This window comes from Mastigoproctus giganteus, chromosome 9 (assembly GCF_048544385.1).
Source record: "Mastigoproctus giganteus isolate SK-2022 chromosome 9, ASM4854438v1, whole genome shotgun sequence".
NCBI classification, from domain to species: domain Eukaryota; kingdom Metazoa; phylum Arthropoda; class Arachnida; order Uropygi; family Thelyphonidae; genus Mastigoproctus; species Mastigoproctus giganteus.
Window position 1 is genome coordinate 53268316 of NC_143583.1, and position 27868 is coordinate 53296183.

General features: G+C 35.6%; 1 protein-coding gene across 1 annotated transcript in view; it reads right to left on the minus strand.

Annotated features, from left to right (window-relative positions):
- The window catches only part of Cdc16 (cell division cycle protein 16), a 149434-nt gene that overhangs the window by 60709 nt on the left and 60857 nt on the right, over window positions 1-27868 (minus strand). The window contains exons 4-6 of the mRNA XM_090380652.1: window positions 24619-24657; window positions 23342-23464; window positions 12581-12740 (exon numbers count right to left, since the gene is read on the minus strand). Of these exons, the coding sequence (XP_090236778.1) occupies window positions 12581-12740; window positions 23342-23464; window positions 24619-24657 (322 nt within the window). The remainder of the gene's footprint in view (window positions 1-12580; window positions 12741-23341; window positions 23465-24618; window positions 24658-27868) is intronic.

Below are 27868 nucleotides of genomic sequence, written 5' to 3' on the forward strand. Positions count from 1 at the left end.
TAAGTATTTTATTACGACTATTTTATTTAATATAATAAATTTTTTACGAATAAAATACGTATTTTATTCGTAAAAAATACTTTTTTAGTATTAAAAAATACTAAAAATACTTTATTATAATATAATAAATAATAAAAAATATTTATTATTTATTATATTATAATAAAAAAATATATTATATTTTTTATTACGTATTTTAATCGTTATAAAATACATAAGTATTTTATAACGATTAAAATTACCCGATTATTTATTGTGTTTGGTAATGCTTTGGTTCCAAATGTGTATTCAATCTTGGGTGGTCGGCACCTAACCCCACTTTTCCCATAGGGCCTGTTGTTTATATTGCATGATTTTGCATTGCATGAGGGTTTCTAGGAAAACAACTATCGTGCTATACGAGGACAGACTGTACTTTGCATTTGTCAGTGTTAAACTTCAGTTTTCTAGATCCTTTTACTTTTCTTAAACTTAAACTTTTCTAGATCCTGTTGCAGTAGCATACTGTCTTTAGTGTGATTAACAACCCTGCCAACCTTTGTATCATCTGCAAACTTGGACATTAAGCCTAATATACCTTCATCATTATCATTGACAAATACACAAAACAACAATGGGCCCAGAAACAAACTCTGGGGAACTCGGATAATAATTTTAGTCCAAGTAGAGCAGTGTCCATTTATTACCACTCTCTGCTGTCTCCCACTCAACCATCCCTTTATCCATTGCAAACTTGCCCTTAATGCCATACCGCTCCAATTTGTATAGCAGTCTTCCATGAGCAACAGTATCAAAATATTTCCTGAAATCCAAGTATATGATATCAAATTTATTTTTTGCATCCAGTTCCTTTGTAACCACATCATAGTATCTAATCAAATTGGTCAGAAAAGCCTTTCCCTCAACAAACCCATGCAGTGTCTGAACTATTGCTGCTGTTTTGTCTAGGTAATCCTGTATCCTCTTTAACCAGTGACTCCATTATTTTCCCCAGAACAGAAGTTAAACTAACAGATCTATAATTATTTGTGCCATCCTTTGAACATCCTTTGTGAATTGGGGATACATTTGCAGATCTCCAGTCCATGGAGACCTTCGAGGACTCTGTGGATGCTCTCATAAATTACTGCCACCTTCATTATAACCAAATAGATTCCATCGCCCTAGGTGCCTTTTTTTGTTTAACTGCAACAATTTCTCCTTCATTTTCCTCTCAGTTATTATAAAATCACTTATCTCCCTGTTAGAATTTATTAAACTTCTGGCATTCCCCTCCTTAAATAACTCCTCATGTGTGAATGTAGATGCAAAATACTTATTCAGTTATCAGCTACTTGAGCAGGATCATCAATAGTCAAACCATCCATGTGAAGTGGACCAACTGATTCATCCCCTTCCTTCTAGAGTTTATCTAACTAAAGAACTCTTTGCTGTTTTTGTTTTTCTTTGTGTCCTTTGGCAAATATTTCTTGTGATCTGCCTTTGCCTGCCTAACCTTCTTTGCGACTTGATTACAGACTAGCTTATATCTCTCGTAGGCTTCTGTGTCACCTGATAATTTATATGCATCCCATGCATTTTTCTTTACTGCCACAAGACTAATTAATTCATTCGACATCTATTTAGGTCTGAACCTTGAACAGTATTTCTTAGTTGGCATGAAAAGCCTAGTAGTCTCCATGAAATGAAGGCTTCCCATTTAGAATTCACTGTTGGTAACATCGTCAGTTGATTCCACTGTATAGAATTTAAAAACTGTCTGAGACCACTGTAGTCACCTTTACGAAAACAAAAATCTTTCCCTTTACCCTTGATGGTAGTTACATCTTTAAGAAAATCCTACATCAGTACACTGTGATCACTATCACATGTTGGCTCCTTTATATGTAAATTCTTAATGCATGAATAATCACTGCTGATAATCAAGGGTATTATTCCCTCTGGTTGCCCCTCGAATATGTTGCTGTAGAAAACAATCCTCCAATAAAACCACAAAAGCCTTGCTAGCGTGAGAGTGACCAACTCACAAGTTCCAGTTAAAATCCCCATTACAAGACATCCTGATTTACTGGCCCATTCTATTTCTCTGCACAACTGTTCATTGTACTTAGAGTCATTAGGTCTATAACATACGCCTACTCTCATTTTCCCCTTCCCAGTGTTTATGTCACACCAAACAGACTCAACACTGCACTGTCCATCTGTGTCAACTGGATGCACTATCTTAGATTGTGTGTTTTTTAACTAAGAGCATAACCCCTCCTCCTTTCCTACCCTGTCTGTCCTTTCTGTACACATTTTACTCTCCAAATTCCAATTCTGCACTGCTTATATCTGTGTGTGCCACCATGTCTCTGATATCTCAACAATATCTGCCTTTGATGTCGTGATCAGCACTTCAATTCATCAATTTTATTTACTATACTTCAAGCATGAGTGTACATGCAAGTATTAGCATTAGCATTAGTAGAGGCATATGATGCAAGAAAGCAAGCTTATGCAACATCAGCCAAAAAAAAAAAAAAAAAACCAAACCCTCCCATTTCACTCCTCCTCATTCATTCCAAATGCCTGTCCAGCTCAGCCTTAAATTTATTTAGGCTATTAGCTTCCACAACAAAAGATGGAAGCCTGTTCCACCAATCAACTACCTGCTGGCTAAAGGCAAATTTCTGCATATCTATTCTACAACTATCTTTCCTCAAATTGAAACTGTGCACCCTCAGGTTCTTAGTCTGAGCAAGAGGAAGAATCCCAGATCCAGTTGGAGTAGCATAATGTCCTTAACAACTCTGAAAACTTGGACATTAAACCTGATATACCTTCATCAATATCATTGATAAATATACAAAACAACAATGGGCCCAACATCGAACTCTGGGGAACTCCACTAATAACATTTGTCCACGAAGAGCAGTGTCCATTGATTACCACTCTCTGTTGTCTCCCACTCAACCATCCCTTTATCCATTGTAGCAACTCACCCTTAATGCCATATCTCTCCAATTTGTACAGCAGTCTTCCATGTGCAACAGTTTCAAAAGCTTTCCTGAAATTCAAATATATGATATCAAAATTATTTTTTACATCCAGTTCCTTTGTAACCACATCATAATATCCTATCAAATTTGTCAGACAAGACTTTCCCCTTAACAAACCCATGCTGTGTCTGAATTATTGCTGCAGCCTTGTCTAGATGATCCTGCAATGCATCTTTAACCAGTGACTCCATTATTTTCCCTGGAACACAAGTTAAACTAACAGGTCTGCAGTTATTTGTGTCACCTTTTGAATCCCCTTTGTGAATTGGTGATACATTTGCACACCTCCAGTACATGGGGACCTCTCCTGAGTCCAAAGAAGCTCTCATAATTATGGCTAAGGGTTTGCTTGCCTCCTCTTTTAATATAACTGGATAGAACCTGTCCACCCCAGGTGCCTTCCTTATGTTTAACTTCAACAATTTCTCATCCACTTTGCTCCCAGTTATTACAAAATCTCTTAGCTTCCTGTTAGTGTTTGATAAACTTCTGGCACTCCCCTCATTGAATAACTCCTGATGTGTGAATGCAGATGCAAAATACTCATTCAGTTTATCAGCTACCTGAGCATGATCATCAATAGTCAACTCATCTATGTTAAATGGTCCAATCTGATTCATCCCTTTCCTTCTAGAGTTTATATAAGTAAAGAACTCTTTGCATCCTTTGCCAAAGATTTCTCGTAATCTGCTTTCGCCTGCCTAACCTCCTTTGTGACTTGATTAAAGACTAGTTTATACCTGCCATAGGCTTTTGTGTCACCTGATACTTTATATGCATCCCATACATTCTTCTTCTCAGCCACAAGCTTCATTAATTCATCGGACATCTATTTAGGCCTAAACCTTGAACAGTATTTCTTAGTTGGAATGAAAAGCCTAGTAGCCTTCAAAATTAAGTCCACAAAGGCTTTCCATTTAGAATTCAACGTTGGTAACATCATCAGTTGATCCCACTGTACAGAATTTAAAAACTGTCTGAGACCTCTGTAGTTACCTTCATGAAAGCAAAAGTCCTTCCATTTAGCCTTGATGGTAGTTACATCTTTAAGTAAATTCCACATCAGTACACTGTGGTCACCTAGTGGTTCCTTTATCTGCAAATTCTTAATGTATGAATAATCACTTCTGATCAAGAGTATTACTCCCTCTGGTTGCTCTTTGAACATGTTGCTGTAGAAAACAATCCTCCAGTAAAAAAACCACAAAGGTCTTGTTAGTGTGCGAGTGAGTAATCCACAAGTTCCAGTCAATATCTGGAAAGTTAAAATCCCCCATTACAAGACATTATGATTTACTGGCCCACACTATTTCTCTGCACAATTGCTCATTATACTCATCAGATTCATTACGCCTACTCTCATTTTTCCTTTCCCAGTGCTTATTTTGTAAACAGACTCAACACTGCATTGTCATCAACATCAATTGGATGCACTTCCTTAGATTTTGCGTTTCTTAACTAACAGCATAACCCCCTCCCCATCCTGTCTATCCTTACTGTACATATTGTACTCCCCAAATTCCAATCCTGCACTGCTCATATCTGTGTGACACCACATCTCTGATATCCCAACAATATCTGCCTTTGATGCCTTGACTAGCACATCAAGCTCATCAAATTTATTAATGCATGCACTGGTTCTTACTCTTAGTTATCCTAACACAGCCCATGTATTTACTTGTTCCATGATGACTCCCAGCAGCTCTTGAAGTCCCCAGCAACTTGCTCTCTAGGCTGCTGCTCATTACAATAGAAGCTGAAGAATCACTTTCACCTCTGCCTGCGGCTACCATTAATATTTCAGTCTGTGAATCCAAACTAGTAGTTTTCCGACCAACCTAACACTGCCTCAATGGCATCAGCAAATATTCTTGCAACCTTTCTATTTAAGTGTATCCCATCCCTGTAGAACAGTCTCTCCTGTTAGCAAGCACAGATCACGCTGAAAAAAATTCTACCCCATGAGCCTTGCACAATCTCTCTAGGGCCGAATTTATTGATAAGGCTCTCATCATATACTCCCTCCTATCGTGTCTGGGCAGAATTGCAGACACCTTCAAATTTAACCTTATATCGCAACTTTTTTCCAGCACTGACCTGTACTTGTTAAGTAAATCTGTAGATCTCTTACTCTTAAGGTCATTAGTACCAACGTGTACCACAATATCACCTTTTGTGCCCTTAAAAGATGATATCTGCTCTACAATGTCATCAACTTTTGCCCCTGGCAGACATACCCTGGTCCTATTCCACCTATCCATTTGGCATAATATATTCCCTGTCTCCTTGACAATACAGTCACCGACTATAACTAGTTCCTGTGGGACCAGAGCATTCTGCCTTTGAGAGTGCCTCTGTGTTGCCTGATGCACAGGAATGAGCTCTGGCGTTGAGTTGGGCAGCTGAGAGCTTGATGGCCCCCTCGTATTCATTTCTTCGAGGGCATTTACCCTACACCTCAAACTCTCATAGACGCCCAACAGAACATTGAATTGCTGCCTAATTTCATCACAGTCTTTGCACCTAGCACACACACACACACAGACATCCTCCTTGGCTAGATCATGTCCTGTTTCTAGATAAGTCTGCAAACATTTCACATTACGAGCATTGTTTTAGACTGTGATGCGTTGGAGAATTGCCCCTTCAGTTCTCCCATGAGCCACAGCACTGTGGCTATTCTGTAAACGCTGCTTTGCTGCTGTAGTCTGGATCATGATTCCGGTAAGTATAATTTAATTAACAATGAACTTTAATAATATTAATAAATTTTACTGATTAAATTGATAATACTATACTAATCTAACAGATTTCTAATACAGTGCTACATTTTTCGCTATCTAGTTTTAAGTTAAACCTTATGCTATTCTGTATCGTAAAACAATGGCGGAAAGTTACGAAAGTAAAATCTACGGACACGTAGATTTTATGTTCTACGTTCTACAAATCTATGGAATTTTGAAAGTATTAATTTTCAAAATTGCTATCTAAATTCAAAAATAAACCACGAAGCTTGGCTAGAATTATAAAGCTACTTATAGAAAATAATTTAGTATAACAATTAAGTCAATAAATGACTAAATATAAATGAAAACTTAGTGTTCACCGGAGCTGCAAAAATCTTGGTCAACGTGGTAATAACCTTGTACCCATTTACAAACCAAATACAATGTGGCACAATATCAGAAAGCTTAAGTTACTGGATAATACCATATTTTTTTCGATGATGCAGTACTTCCTGGGAAATTTCTTGTAACTACTCTACATCCGTAATACAGGGTATGTCAAAGTTATGTTAACACTTATATGGAAAAAACATTTATTGTAATCAACATTAACTGAAATCAACATTTATTGTACATGTGGAATATTATTACTTTTTCCATACAAGTGTTAACATAATTTTTGGCATACCCTGTATTTTTATAAATTGTTGGGGAATAATTATTAACTCATTTAATTCTGATTAGGTCAGAGCAGCAATGGCAAACCAATGGCATGAGTGGCATGCATATGAGAAAATATGCTGGCACACAGCCACCAACATTTTTATACTATACATACAGTGGAAGACAAAAAAACAGCATCACCTTAAAAAAAGTAACATTTGTAGTGAAACATATAAGATATTGTTTGGTTACAGTCATTTTGTTTGTTGCAAAGCAAAGGTATTGCATCAGCCATTTCTATAAATACGGCATTGGAAGGGTATACACGCTCATTAGTATCCTGTTTTCTGGAGGTGTAAGTATGGCTCCATATGTTCAGCTGACACCAAGAAAAAAAAAGTGTAGCTGTTGCTGTCCCAGGAAGGGCTTTCTATGCATGCTATCACTGATAAAATAGGCTGCCACCAGTCAATGGTAGCCCGGGTGCTGAAATTAAAACATGAAACTGGTGATATGAAGACCTGAATCAGGCCATAAGAGAGTGATTATGCCTTCCCAAGATTGATATTTGAAATGGCTATGCCTGCGTAATCGCCATGCTAGTGTTCCTGATCTAAAACTGGACTTTGAGATGGCCTCTGGTGTTGAAACAAGTGCATGAACTATCCAAAGATGTCTTTCGGAATGTGGTCTACATGCCTATTGCCCAAGAAGCCTTTGTTGACCGAACAAACAAGGAAGAAGCGATTTGCTTGGGCTGAAACGCATGTTTCATGGACAAAAGAGCAATGGGACACCGTCATCTTTTCTGACGAATCAAAATTCAACCTGCATGGCTTGGATGGGAGGCAATATGTCAGAAGATGAAAATCAAAAGCATACCATTCTGACTGCATAATAAGCAAAGAATAAAGTTTATTAACAGAACAGTGAAATGCAGAAACCTACACTGCTTTCTTGGAGGAATTCCTGAAACCTGTTATTAGGATCACTACAAAGACATCCAAAACTGCATTTTTCAACAGGAATCACCTTGCCACAAAGCAAAATTGGTAAGTCTTATGATATTTAGATTTAATGATGAGTTTGTCTTCTTTTCTCACAAAGCTTAAGACATACACCAATGTTTTCCCTCATTTTTCACCCTTAAGGTGCAGTCATACCTCAGAAATGCTGGCATTACAGCATTGGACTGGCCTGGCAACACTATAGATTTGAACCCTATTGAAAATTGATGGTACATAATGTCATCATTGCTCAGAAGGAGCCAACAAGTAAGATTCAGCTGCAGGAGAGCATTGTAAGGGTGTGGTACCACGAAATTTAGCAACCGTATATCCATAAGCTGATGAACTCTATGCTAGATCGTTGCAAGGCTGTAATTTCAGCTCGAGGAGGAACAACAAAATATTGAGGACTTATTTTGCTGATTTACAGTACATAATACTATTATGTAACTTGTCATTTCAGTTTGCACACGTAAACGCAATAAAATTGTGTGTTTGGTTGTCATGATTGCCATTTGAATGATTTCTCATATTTCCATTAATTACGCATTTTACCCTTTGGGAAGATATTTATGGCAATTAGGTATATCAGGTGGAGTCTTTTTATTGTATTTCATTCGGAGAGATATATATCCTATCTAATAAATGCATTTTGAACATTTCTGAAAACCACAATGCAGCACAAAACACATTATTTGCAAAATTCACAAGTGATGCAGCAGTTTTTTTGTCTGCCCCTGTGTGTGTGTGTGTGTGTGTGTGTGTGTGTGTGTATATATATATATATATATGTGTGTGTGTATGTATATATATATAAGTTAGTAGTCATGAAGGGCAATGCGCTAACGTTACGTTACTAGTAACGCTAGTTATGGAGAACAAAGGGCAAACGGAACTGAGATCGCTATCACAGTGAACAAAGAAGGCAGCTAAGATAATAATGGGGAATAATAAGAATTAATAAGAATAACTTAGTGCTGTTTGTCCTGTGATTTCAGCGCCTTTTTCTAGGGCCAGCTGCCAAAATCAAGGGAGGAAACCTTTAGTTGACGTATATTTCATGGCTGACCCTAGGGTCAGCCATGAAATATACGTGCCACACTATCAAAATTAATATTAAATTTAAACAAAATTTCATGTGTACCATGTGGTGCGAGTATTTCATGTCAGAAACAGAGGCTATACCCACTTATTGCCGTTTCCTCCTTTGATTTCGGCGGCTGGCCTTAGAAAATGGTGCTGAAATCACAGATGAACAGCGCTAAGTTATTCTTATTAATTCTTATTATTCCCCATTACTTCTCCTTTATCTTAGCTCCCTTCTTTGTTCACATAACTAGCATTACTAGTACCATAATGTTAGCACATTACCCTTCACGACTACTAACTTATGTAGAAATTATGGTCGTTGGTACTTTCTGCATATAGCAGTGTCCCAGGTCCATAATCCATTATTATTATTATTATTTTTATTTCTATTATTAATAATATCTTAAATTGTTGCTTCCATTAAAACATATATATATATAAATAATAATAGGTTGTAGTTTTATTATTATTATTATTATTATTATTAATAGCCATATGATGCAAGGAAGCCTGAGGCTTATGCTGCACCAGGAAAAAAAAAAAAAAAAAAGCTCCCGAGTTACCCTGAGAGAGAGAGAGAGAGAGAGAGAGAGAGAGAGAGACAAAAGTAGAAGGGGATCACCAAGAAAGAGAAGAATGATGATATCCAGCTCAGGACCCTGGGTGTGCCAAGCCCATACTCACCAGATGTGAGCCCCCGTAGTGATAAAACGGAACATCTAAAAAAGGACGAAAAAAAAAAAAAAAAAAATATATATATATATATATATATATATATATATATATATATATATATATATATATATTATAATGGATTATGGATCCAGGACACTGCTGGTAATAGCAGAAATGCCCAGCAACCATAATGAAATATAGACAAATAGATTAAATTAATGGATAGATAGGAGTGCTGACCTGCCAAGTGTAGTAACAATGGAAAAAATTAAAAGCGCTTGAAAAATAAAAGCAGATTACATAAAAATTTTAAATAAAATTAAATGAAAATATATAAACAATACTTAATGCTGTAGGTCCTAAGATTTTAACCAAATCATCTACAGCTGGCAGCCAAAACCAAAGGAAACATAGGAATAAGCAAGGTCTCTGTTTCTGTTATAATGTATACGTAGCAGACAGAAAAAGGAAGCGGACATATACATCATAGCAGACCTGATAGAGACCAAAAAAAAAAGGAATAATAAAAAACAAAACCAATATAATACTAAAATAAATAAAAAGTGAAAATCAAAATTAAAATTAAAAATCACAATTTTGATTTTTACTTTTTATTTATTTTAGTATTATATTGGTTTTGTTATTTTATTATTCCTTTTCTTTTTGGTCTCTACCCTTATCAAGAACTTTTGTGAGAGTTTAACTCTCACAAAAGTTCTAAGACTGATGTCAGATGACTGGGAGTACTCAGATGAAAGAAATAAGAATACAAAATACAGTAAATAACACTACTCTACCAGATGTAAAGGTTAAGCTATTTTAATGAAAATGCTTATAGAGTTAATTTAAACACACTTAATATAAAAAAAGTTTGGATTGAAAAATAATAGAGTGAGTAACTCTATTATTTACACATACGAGTAACTTCTTTCTGATGATTTTCAAATCAATGCCTGACAATAGTCTCTGTGACACTCATTATAGATGGGCATAAATGCTGCAGATTGAATTGCTGATGATTGCTAGGGATGGTCATGTGGTTCAGACCCATGAAATGGCCATATCAAGTAAATGCAACCCCCACCCCCCCAAATTGTTAGGAAAATGCTGGAACACTGGACTATTGGATGCAAACACTCTGGAAAGTAAAGTTCCTTCAGTTAATTAGTTGAAAGTGAGGATTCCAGTTATTCATCTTTTGGATATGAAATACAGTAACACTAATCTATGAAGTGTAAAGATTAAGCTGTTTTATTGAAAATGTTACAAAATTAACTGAAACACACCTCAATAGAAACATTATAACAGTTTACCCACATTTCAAGAATTCAGGCCTGCTATACTGGCTCCTGGATTGATGAGGAATGAAACTACAGGACTCACTCTATTATTTTTCAATTCAAACTCTTTGTGTTTATATTAAGTGTGTTTAAATTAACTCTATAAGCATTTTCATTAAAATAGCTTAACCTTTACATCTGGTAGAGTAGTGTTATTTACTGTATTTTACATTCTTATTTCTTTCAGCTGTTGCTGCAGATGTGTACATCTATTCCCCACAAAAAAGGGTCAAGACCAACTTGCCAGATCATATCCAATTCTGCTACCTCCATGGTCCATGTTTTTAGCACAACTAAGCATTCAGACAGGCATTAGTGAGTATTATTAGCAATTTGTGCACAGCAATTCTGCCATGATATCCAGCTTTGTGCTTTTTTTTTTTTTTTTTTTTTTGAAAAATAAATATAATTAGTCTGCTTTTGAAAAATCAATCTGACTTCCAGTCACTTTCATGGAGACAACATTCATCATTCTTGTTGAAGTTTTATCATCTACTGAACTTCGGACATCTCTCTTGCTGAGTACGTATTGTTACATGTCAGTGAAATACTTCTGTCTTTAACCCATGCTAATATCGCCTTAAACAGTATCTTATGAAATTTTGCACTATTTTTTTCACAGATGCTCCTGACAACCAGCTCCAATGATTATGCTTCCATCTGAAGTTGCTGAAGTCTAATTGTGCAGCCACGATCACTTGATTATGGTTATGCTCCCATGGCCAGAAATATATGTACATGGTGTTACATAAATATAGTATCTTTCTTTGCATAAATGTTTCCGAGCTCTAATACCTAAGCATTTCCATCATTCTCTCCATCATTTGTACAAAAGCACTGGTTAGGACTATTTTGAGCACTGTATTCAGGAAGGATGCAGACCTAGTGAAAGGGTACAGTGAACAGGGTTGGTTATTAGCATAAAAAAACGCACACAGAGAGAGAGAGAGATTGACTTCAGGTTCTGTGTGGTATAATCTTTAGACTGCTAAAATTTTTAAGGCTTTTAAAAAAAATCAGAAATATTCATATATACTTGTGCTGTAAGCCTTTGTCTATTTTTTTGGCAAAATAAACAATCACCAAATTTCCCATTGACTTCTGATTGGGATAAAAATTAAAATTTAATTTTAGGTGTAAGATAAGTAGTACTAACTAAGGTCACAAAAAATACAAATGCACTTGTAGCAGTTAAGGAGATAAGCAATCACATATTTATAATTTGAAATTTTATAAGAAATCATATTTGAAAAAAAAACCCTGCAATAAATGCCTCAAAAATCCTCTTCATAATGCATTTACACTAAGGAATTATTGTGATACACCTTATTAGCCACACCTGAATACTTGCTTTAGCAAAATCAATCCAACTTAAAAAAATAAAATACTGATGTCAAGGCAGATATAATGATGAATGGCTAAATTCCGATAGCTTGTAGGGGAAAACCTACACATTTTAATATCATAAATAAATTAGTCTAAGGATGGTAAAGCGACTTGCTGTATTACTGCTTGAGTTTTACCCCTATCTACTATCAAGGCTTTTGAGAAAATCTCTTAATATGGTGCAGTTTCTTGTATTCTGTATATCTTGTAAACTCCTCTGACTGTTTGGTCGTCCAAGAGTATAACCAAAAAATTTATTTTATTTATAAGAGATTTTCTCAAAAGCCTTGATAGTAGATAGGAATAAAACTCAAGCAGTAATACAGCAAGTCGCTTTACCATCCTTAGACTAATTTATTTATGATATTAAAATGTGTAGGTTTCCCCCTACAATCTATCGGAATTTAGCCATTCATCATTATATCTGCCTTACGATGGTTGTGATGTATCACTGAAGAAGTGAAAGTGATATATTTAAAAACTGTGATAACAAAAGAGCTAGAAGAAAATTCAAGCAGAATTGATTATCTTCCAGTCATATCTATTCCAAAAAGTAATTAATCTGTACATGAAATTTGAGTGGAGAGAGAGAGAGAGAGAGAGAGAGAGAGAGAGAGAGAGAGAGAGAGAGAGAGAGAAAAAGAAAGATATACCTTCTTGTTTAGACAACATCTGATGCTGAACAAGGGCAGAAAATGCTTCATAGCAAAATATATCTGATTTTATTGCAAGTCGATAGCATTCAGTTGCCAATCCTCTGTTATCCATTGCTTCATATATTTGTGCCCTTAGCATCTGTATTGAACTTTCTAGCTGCAAAAAACAATCAAAATTGAAATGATTCAAAACAATTTTATGTGTCGAACAAAATAAATAAAATTTTTAACATGTACGTTTAATATATAAAGGATTACTAAAAAATTTTTAGCCTCACTAAGAATCACTGGACTCACCCCACTCATTGAATATCACTTCCAATATAGTAGTTTTTTAGGAGCTACACATACAGGGGGGGGTCCTGCACAGTTATGAGGATTTGAAAATTAAAGAATTAAGGAATCCCTTGAGAAAATTGACCTAGCACTTGAATATTTTTGTGAGAATGACCCCTCTTCATGATCGTGCAGCAAATATTAGGCATGAAGTTAAAGACATAACTAAATCCTAGGACACAATTTTATCTGGAAAAATATGGCAAAAAATAAAAAATAAAATAAAATAACAAACAACTCTGGATTCATTCTTTATTCGTAAAAACTGAAAAGTAGTGTAACTTCAATAAACTTTACTTAACCTTACATTGTTCAATATATTACAATAAAAAATGGCTAATAAAATAATTGTCTCATTTTTCAGTTTGCTATGTATAAGTACATAACACACTAAGAAAATATGGTCCCCCGTTTAAGTGGAATTTTCTGGAACCAATTATCCTCGGATAACGAGGACCCCTGTACATACAGGGAATCCTCAATACAGTTTCTATAATACTGCAATGCAGTTAGTATTAGTGGCAAATGATGCAAGAAAGCAAGCATATAGAACATGAACATCAGCCAAAAAAAGCAACACTTTCCATATCACCCATAACAGTTTATCTAGATCTTCCTTGAATTTATTCAAACTGCCCATTTCAACAACAGATGGAAGTTTGTTTCAACAACCAACTACCAGTTTGCTGAAGGAAAATTTCCACACATACATCCTACAACTATCCCCCTAAATTTTGAATTTATGCCCCTTCACATATGCAGTCTGAGCAACAGGAAGGACTCCATCAGCATTCAGCTTATGCAATCTATTCAAAGCACAATCAAATCTCCCAGTAAGTGCCTAGTCTTTAGATGCTGCAATTTGCAGAACTGAAGCCTTTCCTATTTATTCTCCTATTAATCTCACTGCACTTCTCTACACCATTTGAAACAGATCCTCTTCCTAAAACAAGGTTTCCAGACCTGTATGCAGTAGTTAAGATGTAGCATAATCATTGCCTTATACAAAGGGATAATAACCTTCTTATCCTTGCTGGCAAAATTCTTGTATATCATTGACAAAATCCCATGAGCCATCCTAGCATTGTCTGCACTGCTCAGAGAACTTCATATCTGAATGCACAATTATTCCAAAGTCATTTTCATTCTCCATTACCTGATTGTGGTATCACACAATCATTCTACACAACTATCCCACTCTTGTAGAAAGATTCATCAAAGAATGAAGAAAATGCTTCCACACTAATATTCTTCTTCATTTGTTTTGAATTTTTAGCCAGCCAAGTGAATCCTAATTTTGAGAAACACAATAAGATCTGACAGACCCAAATCTGGTGAATAAAGTGGGTGCACTTCAGTTACTATGAGTGCTGATGTGTGAGCTTGAACTTTTGTCAGAATCATGAAATTGACATAATGGGTAGCATAGTATACCTCTGTGCATACATAGTCCACCATTATTATTCCTGTGGAATCCAAAAAATTGTAACACCACCTTCAGTGTGCAAAGCTGGATTTCTGCACATAGGACCCATCCTATGTACAGAAATCTTTGGCAAATCTAATTCTTTTGACAAAATGTTTTTCACTCATTCATATGAAATGCCTATTGTTTGCAACTATTTTGCAGACTGATAGTTACCAATCTGCCATCACTGTACTGTGTATTGTATCAATGTTTTCTTAACAATTAGCCATTGTTGGCTACCGACTTCAAGGTCATCTTGATTCTCTGTCTTTGTTTACACAAAGGACCAAATAACTCAATAAGATACTATACACAATATTATTTTCATAATTTCTATATGGGGCCAAAAAGTTTTCGTACCATCTCACATGACGATACACTTAAGTTTGGAGTTTAAGAAAACTATGAACTTTTTTATCTCACAAAAATTAAAAATTTTTGATACCAGACATTCAATTTCCAAAGTCATGATTTTTGAAAAGATCTTATGAATGTTTTAAAAATAAAATGGACAAGAATGAAATATTTTAAGCCTGTATGCACTATATTTAACGTGTGCTCTATATACAGTTAAAGCACACTATTTAAGATATATTTTTGATGAAAAGTACCAGTGAAAGTGCAAATAACCAAAAGTATCTCCTGTCAGATAAAAGTTATTTCTGTTTAGAACAATTTAATTAATTTATTGTCTGGAAAACTATTCTTTTTAAAGAGATTTTTCATTTTCCCAATGATAAATAAGCTAATTTAGTTGTATAAAGTGTGAAGAGTTTCCATTAAGTTGGCCATACATCTCATGAAAATGTAACAACCTTGCTTGAGCGAGTATATTACATTTATTTGATTGTGTAGGGCTTGCTTTAGTTTAGTCACACTTTATAAATTATAAAACTAGGGAAGGAGGTTAATCAATTGTAAGAATTTGCTAGGAAAGTGTTACTTCTGATATTATTTATTTCTACACTCATTGGAAAAAAATTAAAAACCTTTTGAAATTGGCATCAACAGATAATTAAATGTATGGAATGCAAATACAAAAATATGTTGTCACACGGTATCAGATAATTGTATGCTTTCGTATGACTATGGATAATTATTGTATGCTTTCCTATGAGGGGAGACAGGTGATATTTTTCAATTTCAGAAGGGTGTTATTATTGGAGCATGTTTAGCAGGAACCACAACTTAGAAAACAAAGGAAGTAACTGGTGTTGAAAGCAGCCTTCTCAACAGTACAGAATGAGCGGATGTCAAAAGAAGAATACAACTGTTAAAGGACAAAATGTGGCATAAAGTTAGTACTCCAAGAATGAGACCATATGACTTTAAAGCAAATTGTGTATCAGAATAGAAGATCCAGTATGCAGCAAATGACTAAAAATTCAAGTTAGGCAAAGAAAGTCCCATTTCCAATCAAACTATGTAGTGGGAGCTGAAGAATCTTGGATTTGGTAGTAGCGTGCCTACATGAAAGCCACTCTTTTTCTGGGAAAAAAAAAAATTAAATTGAAAGATCTGACTAGAGTTTATCACCAACGACAAGACTAGACTGTGGAACAGAGGGAAAAAGTTATGTGGTCTGATTAAACTTGATTTACACTTTTTTGAAATATTGATGGTAGGATGAAAGTGTGGCATCGACCTCATGAGCCATGCATCTGCATCAACACTCTCTTGTGTCCATCGCTCTAAGTGGCTGGAGGTGGTATTATGGTATGATCTGTTGGTACAGACTGGGTCTGCTCATACTCTTAGAAGGTAGTGTTACTTCCAATGAATATCTATCATATTGGACTAATTTCATCATCCTGCAATGCTTCATTTTTTATCCAGATTGCAAAGGATGCTTTCAAGATGACAACACAACTAACCACCATGCAAAAATTGTATCTGAATGGTTCGAGGAACATTCCCAGATTTCTATCTACCCTGGCTGCCTAATTCTCCACATCTGAATCCAATTATAAATGTCTGGGATATGTTGAAAAGGGCAGTTCAGCTTTGCATTTCTCTACCAACCATAATACAGTAACTGACAAATATCCTAATGAGAGAATTTTCAAATCTAGAGCTAGATCCTCTTGAACACCTAGTGGTATATCCACGCCACAATGTATATGGGCTGTAATTTGTACAAAAGGTAGCCCTGCTAGACACTATATAAAGGTTTATAAGTTTTTGGTCAGTGAGCGTATTTAAATTATACAGTAAAAACCAATGTCAAAACATAACTCCAAAACCACTGTGCCAAACTGCAGTTTATTATCATGTACTCGTGTACTTTATTAATTCATACATATGGCCCATCAAATGCAATTCACTTCTATTGTAAAAAGCATGATAAGAGCATAAGTGTTTTCATCATAGATGCACTTCTTCTTCTTCTTCTTCTGTTTTTTTTTTTTGTTAGTTGTTGGCATATCGGTTTCTGTGGCCATAATGCACCTTCCAAGGTTTTGCACTACTCTGATCCAAGCCCGAGGCGGGATTCGAACCCGCGACCTTTGGGTTGCCAGGCAGGTACTTTACCCACCTGGCTAGCCCGGTCGGCCAGATGCACTTCTAGGAATCCTAAATGGAATTATCACAACTCAAAGTTTCCAAACAGCCTGGAACCAATATATGGTTCAGGCAATTCCAAAAACACATGGAGCTACCTCAGTATCACAGTTCAGGCCAATTATGAAAGCACCATGCATCTTCAAAGTTACGGAGAAGTGCCTTCTTCCCATCTTAACCAACCAGGTTCTCCAATGTAATTCACAATTTATCCATTATGCACTGAAATGCAGGTCCTCCACCACCAACCTGCTGGCAACAATTAACACCATTCTGGAGGCTCTACAAGACAGGGAGGAGATGGCAATTATGCATCTAGATATCTAGTCTGCCTTCGACTGCATTGACGTCCAACTCTTCCTTCAGCTAGGTGAGGAGGGATACCAGATTAAAGGAAATATCCTTGGATTCTTAAAGTCACTTCTTACAACCAGGGTTCTTCACCTGACTGTGAATAAAAAATCCTTCACTAGGAAAGTCAGTGCAGGTGTTCCCCAGGGTGGAATTCTTTTTGGGTTCCTCTTTACTGCTGCCATTCACCCATTCCTGTGCCAGGAAACGGATTTTTTTTCTCAATTACACAGATGATTTGAAGCTCCTCTATCGGATCAATGGGACCGACCAACCTGAGACTGCTTCCGACACCATCATCAACAGCCTAAAAACTCTTATGTACTTAGCACAGTTCTCTCTTTAGATTAACCCAAATACATCTGCACAAATGGTGTTTCACTCAAATCACACCCAACTCAACTTAACCTGAAAATTCATGGAACCTTCATCCCTCCAGTAACCAAGCACAGAGATCTCGGGATCATCTTTGACCCTAAGCTCAGCTTTAAACACCATGTCACAGATATTCACAACAAGATCTGCTGATCTAGATTGCTTGCCAAACAACACCTCCTTCATGTCACACAGTCTCAGTTCACCCTTCAATATATTTACCAGTTTCTTCAGCCAGTCATTACCTACAGATCTGAAATCTGGGCATCGGCAGCAAAAATCAGCTAAAAACCATCTCATCTGATGAGTACTGGCTTCTTCGGTGGGTGCTCTTCAAGCACATGCTTCAACCCCTCACACATACTTCAGAAATGACCAAACTTCTAAACTACAGAAAAGTCTCAAAATGGATCTTCACACTCCGCTTACTCATCACCATTAAAATGATAGTGGATGAAATCAATACGGCAAATTTTTGGCAGATTTGTAATTGGAGAATCCTCCCGAAACCCTTCAGGACCCTCCCTTTGTTACAGTCTGCGGCGCAGAGGCTCAGGAAGGGCGACAGATTCCTGCCAATAGAAATGCTCCAAAACATCCAAGATGTTGATGCTGACTACAAGAAATTCATTGAGGACAAAGTCTACAGAAGAAATATAATCAGGGAGCAGCTCTTGTCTTCAAATGAGTGACAGTCAATGTTTTTCCTTGACTGGTGTGTTGATATTGTGGGGGGGGGGGGGAAACTGTTTTCATGTGTTTATAACTTATTAGCATTAGCATTAGTAGAGGCATATAATGCAAGAAAGCAAGCTTATGCAGCATCAGCCAAAAAAAAACAAAAAAAACCTCCACTTCCACTTCACACCTCTGTTCGTTCGAAATACCTGTCCAGCTGAGCCTTAAATTTATTTAGGCTATCAACTTCCACGACAAGAGATGGAAGTCTGTTCCACCAACCAACTACCCGCTGGCTAAAGGCAAATTTCTACACGTCTAACCTACATCTGTCTTTCCTCAATTTGAAAATGCTCTCTCAGGTGATTATTCTGAGCAAGAGAAAGAATCCCATCAGCATTGAGCATGCTCAAACCAATCAAGGCTTTATACACCTCTATCAGATGACCTCACTAGTGCCTAGTCTCCAGACACTGTAATTTGCAAAACTTAAGCCTTTCTTCGTAAGAGTATCCCTTTGTTCCATTCACTAATCTTGTTGCCCTTCTCGGTACCCGTTCCAGCAGCTCTACATCCTTCTTGAAATGAGGCCTCCAGACCTGTATGCAGTACTCAAGTGTGGTCTGACCATTGCCTTATACAAGGGAATAATCACCTCTTTATCCTTGCTAGAAAAATTCCTATATATCATTGACAAGAAACCATGAGCTACTCTTTCAGCCCATCTGCACTGCTCAGAGAACTACATATCTGCCTGCACAATTACCCCCAGGTCCTTTTCATTCTCTACCACTGTCAGTGTAGTACAACAGAGTTGATACGTTGCTCTGGGGTTGCTGTTTCTCATATGTAGTACTTTACATTTGTCAATGATAAACTTCATTTGCCACCTCTCAGTCCATCTGCTCAACCTTTCGAGATCCTGTTGCAGCAGCATAGTGTCAGTAGTGTCCTTAACAACCCTGCCAACCTTTGTATCATCTACAAACTTGGACATTAAGCTTGCTATACCTTCATCAATATCATTTATAAATACAGAAAACAATAATGGACCCAACACTGAATCCTGAGGGACTCCACTAATAACATTAGTCCACAATGAGCAGTGTCCATTGATTACCACTCCCCCTCTCTTCTTCCCCTCAACCACCCCTTTATCCATAGTAGCACTTTGCCTCCAATGCCACACTGCTCCAATTTATGCAGCAGTCTTCCATGTGCAACAGTATCAAAAGCCTTTCTAAGATCCAAGTATATAATATCAAAGTTATTCCTTGAATCCAGTTCTTTTATGATGCATCATAGTATCCAATCAAATTGTCAGGCAAGACTTCCCCTTAACAAAACCATGCTGTGTCAGAGCTATAACTGAAGTCTTGTCTAGATGATCCTGCAGTGCTTCCATTAATTTTCCTGGAACAGAAGTTAAACTCACAGGTCTAAAATTACTTGTGTCGGCCTTTGATCCTCCTTTGTGAATTGGGGTCACATTTGCACATCTCCAGTCTGTGGGGTATCTACACTGAGTCCAAGGAAGCTGTCATAAATATGGCTAAGGGTTTGCTTACTTCCTTTGCTGCCTCCTTTAATATAACTGGATAGATCCCATCCACCCCAGGTGCCTTTCATGTGTTTATCTTCAACAATTTCTCCTCCATTTTACTCTCAGTTATTACAAGATTCTCTAGCTTACTGCCAGAGTAGAATACACCTCTGGCATTCCCCTTACTGAATAACTCCTCATGTGTGAATGTCGATGCTAAATATTCATTTAGTTTGTTAGCTACCTGAGCAGGATCAACAGTTGACCCATCGATATCAAGTGGACCAATCTGATTCATTCCCTTCCTTCTAGAGTTTACATAAGTAAAGAACTCTTTGCTGTTTTTCTTTGCATCCCTTGCCAAAGATTTCTGGTAATCTGCCTTTGCCTGCCTAACCTCCTTTGTAACTTCGTTACAGATCAACTTGTATATATTATACGCTTCTGTGTCACGTGTTAATTTATATGTATCCCATGCATTTTTCTTCTCTGTCATATGTCTCATTAGTTCATCTGACATCCATTTAGGCCTAAACCCTGAACAATATTTCTTAGTTGGTACGTAAAGCCTAGTAGCTTCCAAGATAAGTTCTTTGAATGCTTCCCATTTTGAATTTGCTGTTGGTAACATCTTCAGCTGGTCCCACTGTATAGAATTTAAATACTGTCTCGGACCATTGTAGTCGCCTTTACGAAAGCAATAACCCTTACCTTTACCCCTGATGGTAGTTACCTCTTTGAGTAAATCCCACTTCAGCACACTGTGATCACTGCCACCTAGTGGTTCCTTTATCAGCAGATTCTTAATGCATGAAGAATCACTACTGATAATCAAATCAAGGGTATTACTCCCTCTAGTTGCCTCACAAACATGCTGATGTAGAAAACAATCATCCAATAAATCCACAAAAGCCTTGCTAGTGTGTGAGTGACCAACCCACAAATTCCAGTTAATATCTGGGAAATTAAAATCCTCCAGTATAAGACTCTCTGATGTACTGGCCTACTCTATTTCCCTGTACAGTTTCTTATTATACTCATCAGTCATTAGGCCTATAGCACACTGCTACTCTCAATTTTGATCTCCCAATGCTGATGTCACACCAAACTGACTCGACACTGCACTGTCCAGCAATGTCGACTGGCTTCACATCCTTGTATTTTATGTGTTTCTTAACTAATAGCATAACCCCTCCTTCCTTCCTATCCTTTCTGTAGATGTTGTACTCCCCAAATTCCAGTTCTGCATTCCTTATATCTGTGTGACACCACGTCTCTGATATCCCAACAATATCCGCCTTTGATGCTTTGAGCAATACCTCAAATTCATCAAATTTATTTACCAAACTACTAGAATTGGTGTACATGCAAGTATATATGCACCTGTTTCTATTCTTAGCTACCCTAACACAACCCATGTGGTTACTTGTACTGCAATGACTCCCTGCAGTCTCTGAAATATCCTGCATCTGGCTTTTCAGGCTTCTGCTCATTCCAATAGAAGCAGTGCAAGAATCATTTTCACCTCTGCCAGTGGCTACTGTGAATCTATTAATCTTTGTATCCCCCCCAAGCTAGCAGTTTTCCGACCCACCTAACACTGCCTCAATAGCATCAGCAAATATTCTTGCACCCTTTCTCTTTAAGTGTATCCCATACCTGTAGAAGCAGTCTCTCCTGTTAACAAGTACAGTCCAGGCTGAAAAAAATTCTACCCCTTGAGCCTTGCACAATCTTTCTAGGGCCGAATTGATCGACAAGGCTCTCATCATATACTCCTTCCTATCGTGTCTGGGCAGAATTGCAGACACTTTCAAATTCAACCCTAATTCATGGCTTTTTTTCAACAGTGACCTGTACTTGTTATTTTTTTGTTTTTAGAGTTTTAGTTCCTTTCTATGTCAAACCCCTAGCATTTTTGCTGCTATGGGCATTGCATCAGGTATCCATGTATTTGGGAAATGAAATTTCCCAGGTATTCAGCTGGATCTCCTTCAAAGTAACCTTCTTGACACTATATAAATTGATTCCAATACTTCTGACACTTCTGGAAATATTCCTGATAAGCTTACTTTGGAATTGCAAATAGTTTCTGTATCGCATTCTGAATAATTTCCTCAGTTGTTGCAAATCTACGATCTTTTAAGGGAACTTTAAGCAAAAAACACAGGAAGATAAATTAGGTGAGTATGGCAGATAGGAGAACCAAGGAATGAAGTGCTTCACAAGAAATTCTTGAATAGAAAGCATTAAATGTGCAGAGCACTGTTATAATGTAAGCAAAATTCTCTGAAGACCTGTTCCAGCCACTCTCTCTTAGCAGTATTAAGCAATCAACATAAAACTGTGTTATAGTATTCTTAGTTCACTGTTTGACCATACAGGATAAATTCATAATGAATGATGCCTTGAGAGTCAAAAATATGATAAGCATGATCTGCATATTTGATTGAGATAGTCTTGCTTTACTGAGTATTGGAGAAGATGGAATCGTCCTTGAGAGAGCTAGGCCTTCATTTCTGGATTATAGTCATACACACAAAATTTGTCACTAGTAATGATGGAGTAGGTTGTAGGTTGGCAACAGCAAGTTGACAAAGATCCTGGCATGTAAGAGCCCACCACTCTCCATGATTGTTAGTGAATATGCAAAGCACGAACTTGGTTGAAAGGTTATCACATTCCCAACCTTTGTATTAAAACTGATTGACATATCCCATAAAAAATAACAATTTCTCTAGCAGCTTTGTGGAAAGCTACTTAAGTCTTTTTTGTGAAGTATTCCATCATTGGTTCTCCGATCTGCCATACTCATGAAATATATCTTCCTGTGTCTTTTTGCTTAAAGTTCCCTTGAAAGATTGCAGATTTGCAACAACCAAGGAAATTATTCAGAATGAGATACAGGAAATGGTGATGACTCCTAATCAGATCACAAATACAAGCAACTAAATCACTTGGTAAGTTGCAGGATGGCTACAGTGAAGATAACCTTTGGGTGGAAGCAGCCCTCTTCAAGCTTCCACCCAAAGGTTATCTTCACTGTAGCCTTCACTGTTAAGATGCTACCAGTTCAAGACACAGTCAATCCCTGAACTTTCTGACCACAGCTCATATACCAGAATAAAGATATTATTTTAAATTTGTTAAAAGTTTTCTTGTTTTATATATAAGAAGTTAGTCATTCCAAATTGTGCTTTTTTTCTTGCTGTCATGCATTTTTGTGAGTGAACGTTACTTTTTGGGACACACCCTCTTGTCATACCATTATATCTGTGGAAAAATTGCTCTAGATTTATGAATTTCCACTTTATGACTAATTACTTTTTCAGCAGTGCCCAGTGCTACAGATTAATATATAACATAGCATCATAATACAAAATGATTGTTATAAATAAGTTTGATATTACACAATAATAAATCAGAGGTATATTGAGTTACATACATTCCTGACTTCTGATAATCCTTGCCGAGATTTTGTCTTCATAGATTCTTCCTTTTTCATGTTATGGTAGTCTTCCAAGGTCCCTATGATGTCTAAAGCTTCTTTATATTCTTTACCAGCATACTGCAATATGAAGTCTACTTAACTTTTAAAATGTAAAATACATACATGTCAGCTTAACATATGAATTGAAATTGCATTAAATATTTAAAACATTATTTAGCAGAAAATGAATCAGAAATATTAAATATCAAAAATATTTAATTTATTAGCTGTTAGAGCCCCAGAAAGTGGAGTATAACTCTAGCCTGCTCACAAATTTTACCTTATTTCAATTTGACGATATAAATTTCTGGGAGGCCATCAGCTGACACATTCCAAAGTTTATCATAGGAAACAGACCTACAATGGTGGTATTAAATCTAAATGGAATAATATTATTTAACATAAATAATGTTATTCTTTGCTATTTCATGAATTTTTCAGTATTTTTGCTTTGCTAACTCAAGATTCTAATTACTGGGAAGTATTTCAATCCTGATTATTAATGCAATGTTTTCATATCAGCTATTCCTTGCATTACTAATCAATAGGAGTGTGTGTTAAATATCAACTGAAAGATCCTAGCAAAGTTCAATGTATGTATGGATGCTTTTATTAATAAATCTATTATTTTTAAAAATAAGTAATGCCAGATGATTGCATTATGATTTGATCACTGATTTTTTTTTTTTTTTTTTTTTGATCAGTGCTTTAATGTATTAATCTTCAAATGAAATTAACTAGCTAGTTAAACCAGTAGAGGATATCCATCAAATTTTAATATGGAATAGTACCACCAAGAACATCAAGAACAAAACTTCCAGTGCACTAGTATGATAACATATGAATGGATGAGATAATAATAGAACAAAAATAAACTCAAATGATGAGAGAAAGAAGAGAAAAAAAAAAAAAAAAAAGACAAAAAGACCAGGGATAAAGAGCAAAATAAGATTAAATAAAATGAAGATCAGAGATTGAATTATTCAATCAGAGTTGAATTGAATCAAAGCGTTGAATTAATCAGAGTTGAAATATTCAATTCCACTGGCTCGGACTCTGAGCCAGTCAAATTGAATATTTCAACAGCCATATTTCTTGCAAATTCTTTAAACTAATAAAGTATTATAGTTAAAAATCTAAATTTATCTATAATACTTTCTTACAGTTTCAGTGAATTATAAAATTTAAACAGGATGGGTTAAAACATACATTAAAGAAAAGTAAGTACTTACATGACATTTCGCAGCCAAAAATTGACATGGCAGATCAGTCTGAAAATAAAGATAAAAATTTTATAGAAGCTCGAATTTCTGTTGAAGTAAAGTATTTATTATAATATTATCATTTTATTTTAATTGCTCTGTTATAAAACTTAACTGATAATATCAATGCTATTAGAAAAGAATCACACAAAGGAAAAAAAAAAAAAAAAAAAGGGAAACTGACAATTAGAAAATCTTATTTGTCACTATAAAAAAGTTTCCAATGTACATATAATAACCTCTGGGGGAGAGGGAGGGGGATAATCATAGATGATGTCATAAATATTTCTAAGGACAGATAAAAATTATGAATTTTAGGATTAACTGTCAAAAATATCAGTAATAATAATAATAATAATAAAAAAAAAAAAAAACAGTTTTGTAGAGCAATTTTTATTTTATTCATTTCCTACTACTTAAATGACAGAGCAGAATTCCATGCCAAATGTGCATACATAGAAAAGCTATCAACAAAGTGGAAACAGTAATTTTTGATACAAATTACATTATTAGGAATTATTTTTAACAATATATATATATATATATATATATATATATATATATATATATATTTTTTTTTTTTTTTTATAGTGACGGCAAAACTTATAGCCCTCATTAGGCTGTATAAAATTTGAAGGTTGAGAAGATGGAAAATACTTGTTAATCTTGGATTTGAACTTCTATACCTTGTAATTTTCAGGAAATATACATGAAGAAAGGTTATTCCAAAAAACAAAAGAAGAGATAAATCAGGAATAAAATCAGACCAGTGAACAGATATTAACTAGATGATGTATGTGTTTGAACCGTATGGAAGAAAGAGATGGAATTACTGATACTAATTCAGCAGAGTAGCGCCTATGGAAATATCTGTATAAGGGGCATGGAGCAACAATGAACAGCTCTGTGATCAGAAGTGGAGTAAAGTTTAAGCAAGGGATCATTTTAATTAACCTGATTGTTGATTAAAAAGTAGTGCCAAGAGCAAAGGAGTAAATCCAATTTTTTAAAAGCAGAGGAATCAATATTTGTGATATGCTTATCTCAAGAAAGGTTAGAAGTCAGGGTTATCCTCAGTAAAGAAATGTAATCTTGTCTAGAATTCTGAGTATTGTTGAGGTTTGGGGTAGCAGAAGTACTAAGTTTTAAAAGGAATGAAGTTAAATTTTCTTCTTTTAATTCTTGGAGAATTATATGGAGATAAGGAACTGTTGGTTGATATTCACGAGGTTGTAGCTGTTTATGCAGAGCAACCTTTGATGAACTAGCATGAAGAATGCAGTGTACTATCAGTAAGGCTATAGATAGAATTTACAGTCAATGAAAAAAGTGATTAAAATACACGAGGCAAACAATGGATGAAAAAATAGAACCTTGGGGAAGCTCCAGTATTAGTTGAGAAGTTAGAAGTCAGAGAGGCATCTCATGTTTAGAGAGAAAACTAGCTATTCAATTGCAAAGAAGCATAAGGCAGACAATATATAGGTAAATCTTCGAACCTCGCTTAAAGGATTTTATGACAAATGCAATTGAAAATTTCAGAAATTCAAGGGCAACTGTTTGAGTTTCAACAAACTTAAAACTGTCTTAAATTTCAGTAAATTTTTAAGAGTTGGCAGTTGATGAATTTCTCCATTACTTTGGAAAGAACTGAGGTAAATGCAATAATAACAAGAAGGGAGGGATTTATCACTCTTTTTAGGGATGGGCTGATATGAGCATTTTTTGCAACAGTGGAATACAAGAATGTAAAAAAGGGACACACAACAGATGTTCATCTAGAGAACAGGTTTTAAGAATAGGTACAGAAATGCCATCAGGACCAGGAGATTCCTTGCTATCAAGATTGCTCAGGATCATTCAAATGTCTTTCTATTTGAAAACAAAGGGAGGTGCTGAATTGGTTCACTGTATAATCAAATCACTTTACAATAGACTCTCCATAATAAAATACCATTCACTATACAATATGAGGTAAGCACTGGTCATTGTGATCATGTTTGCAAATTGAATTTTAATTCTATTAAGCAGTGATTCTAATAAGTGAAAAATAGGAGGAATATTATCATCATAGGCTATAAAAGTACAGATATAAAGCACAAATTTACACTTTATTACCTTACCAATTAACAAAATTAAATGATACATGAAAATTGGAACGATATTTTCCTCAGGTTAGCAAAATAAAAATAAATTTACACTTACATACATAGTTTAATACTGTAATATGTACATACTAGGGCTTGCATAAAACCGAGTTTAATCGAAATTTACTCTTAAAACCAGTTTTAAAACCGATTTTCTCAGACTTAGGGAAAATAATTAAAAGCTTATAAGACAGGTATTTATTTTATCTTGGGCAGATTGTACAAATTGTAATCAAATCGTTTAAACAAAATCTATCACCTCTTATAGTAAAAAAAAATAAAAAAAATTAAAATCTCCAAAAAAGTAACCAGCTTGAGATTATAAAAAATTACAAATTGTATTGAAATCTTCTCGTATAGTAAACAAAGAAATAATAAGCCCTATAATAATAATAATAAATAAATAAAACTAATGTGAAAAAAAAACAGCTTGGGGAAATTACTTTACTATTTATTGCTCAGCTTTTTTCTGAAAATGATCCTTTAAAAAACACAGTATATTAAGCATTTTTCCTGATAGACTTGACCTTATTTTTGTGTTAAAGAGACCAGTGATCGAAAACACTCTCTCAGATTGGACACTTGTTGGTTTAATGGTCAGCAGTGCTCTATAAACTTTCTCCAGCTTTTCACTTCTACTGCTAGTTGCCTCCAAAATTTTAAATTCTTTGCTGATTTCCAATTCACTCGGATATTTTGAAGGCTCTTCAGTTAATCTCTTTATTACACTATCATACTCTTGCATGAGTGTATCTCCAACATCGGAACTAGAAGAGTCTTTGTTTTCTTCTAAAAGAACAGTTCATTCAACACTAAGACTCCTTCGGAATGTTTTGCAAATAATCTCTGATAAATCTCTTCAGCATGCTTTTTCAAAACTTGCTTACTTGGAACATCAAAAGTCCTTGAACCCGAATCTTCTTTCCTAAACTTTTTGGGGTTGTGTAGATAGCTCAGCAAAGCCACAGTTGGGCAATTTCGTCTTGCATTGTAACGCTGCAAAAGGCTTTGGTAAAACTTTAAAGCAAATGGGTTTTCTACTGTATCAAGTTTAGCAAGCAGAAATTCTATTG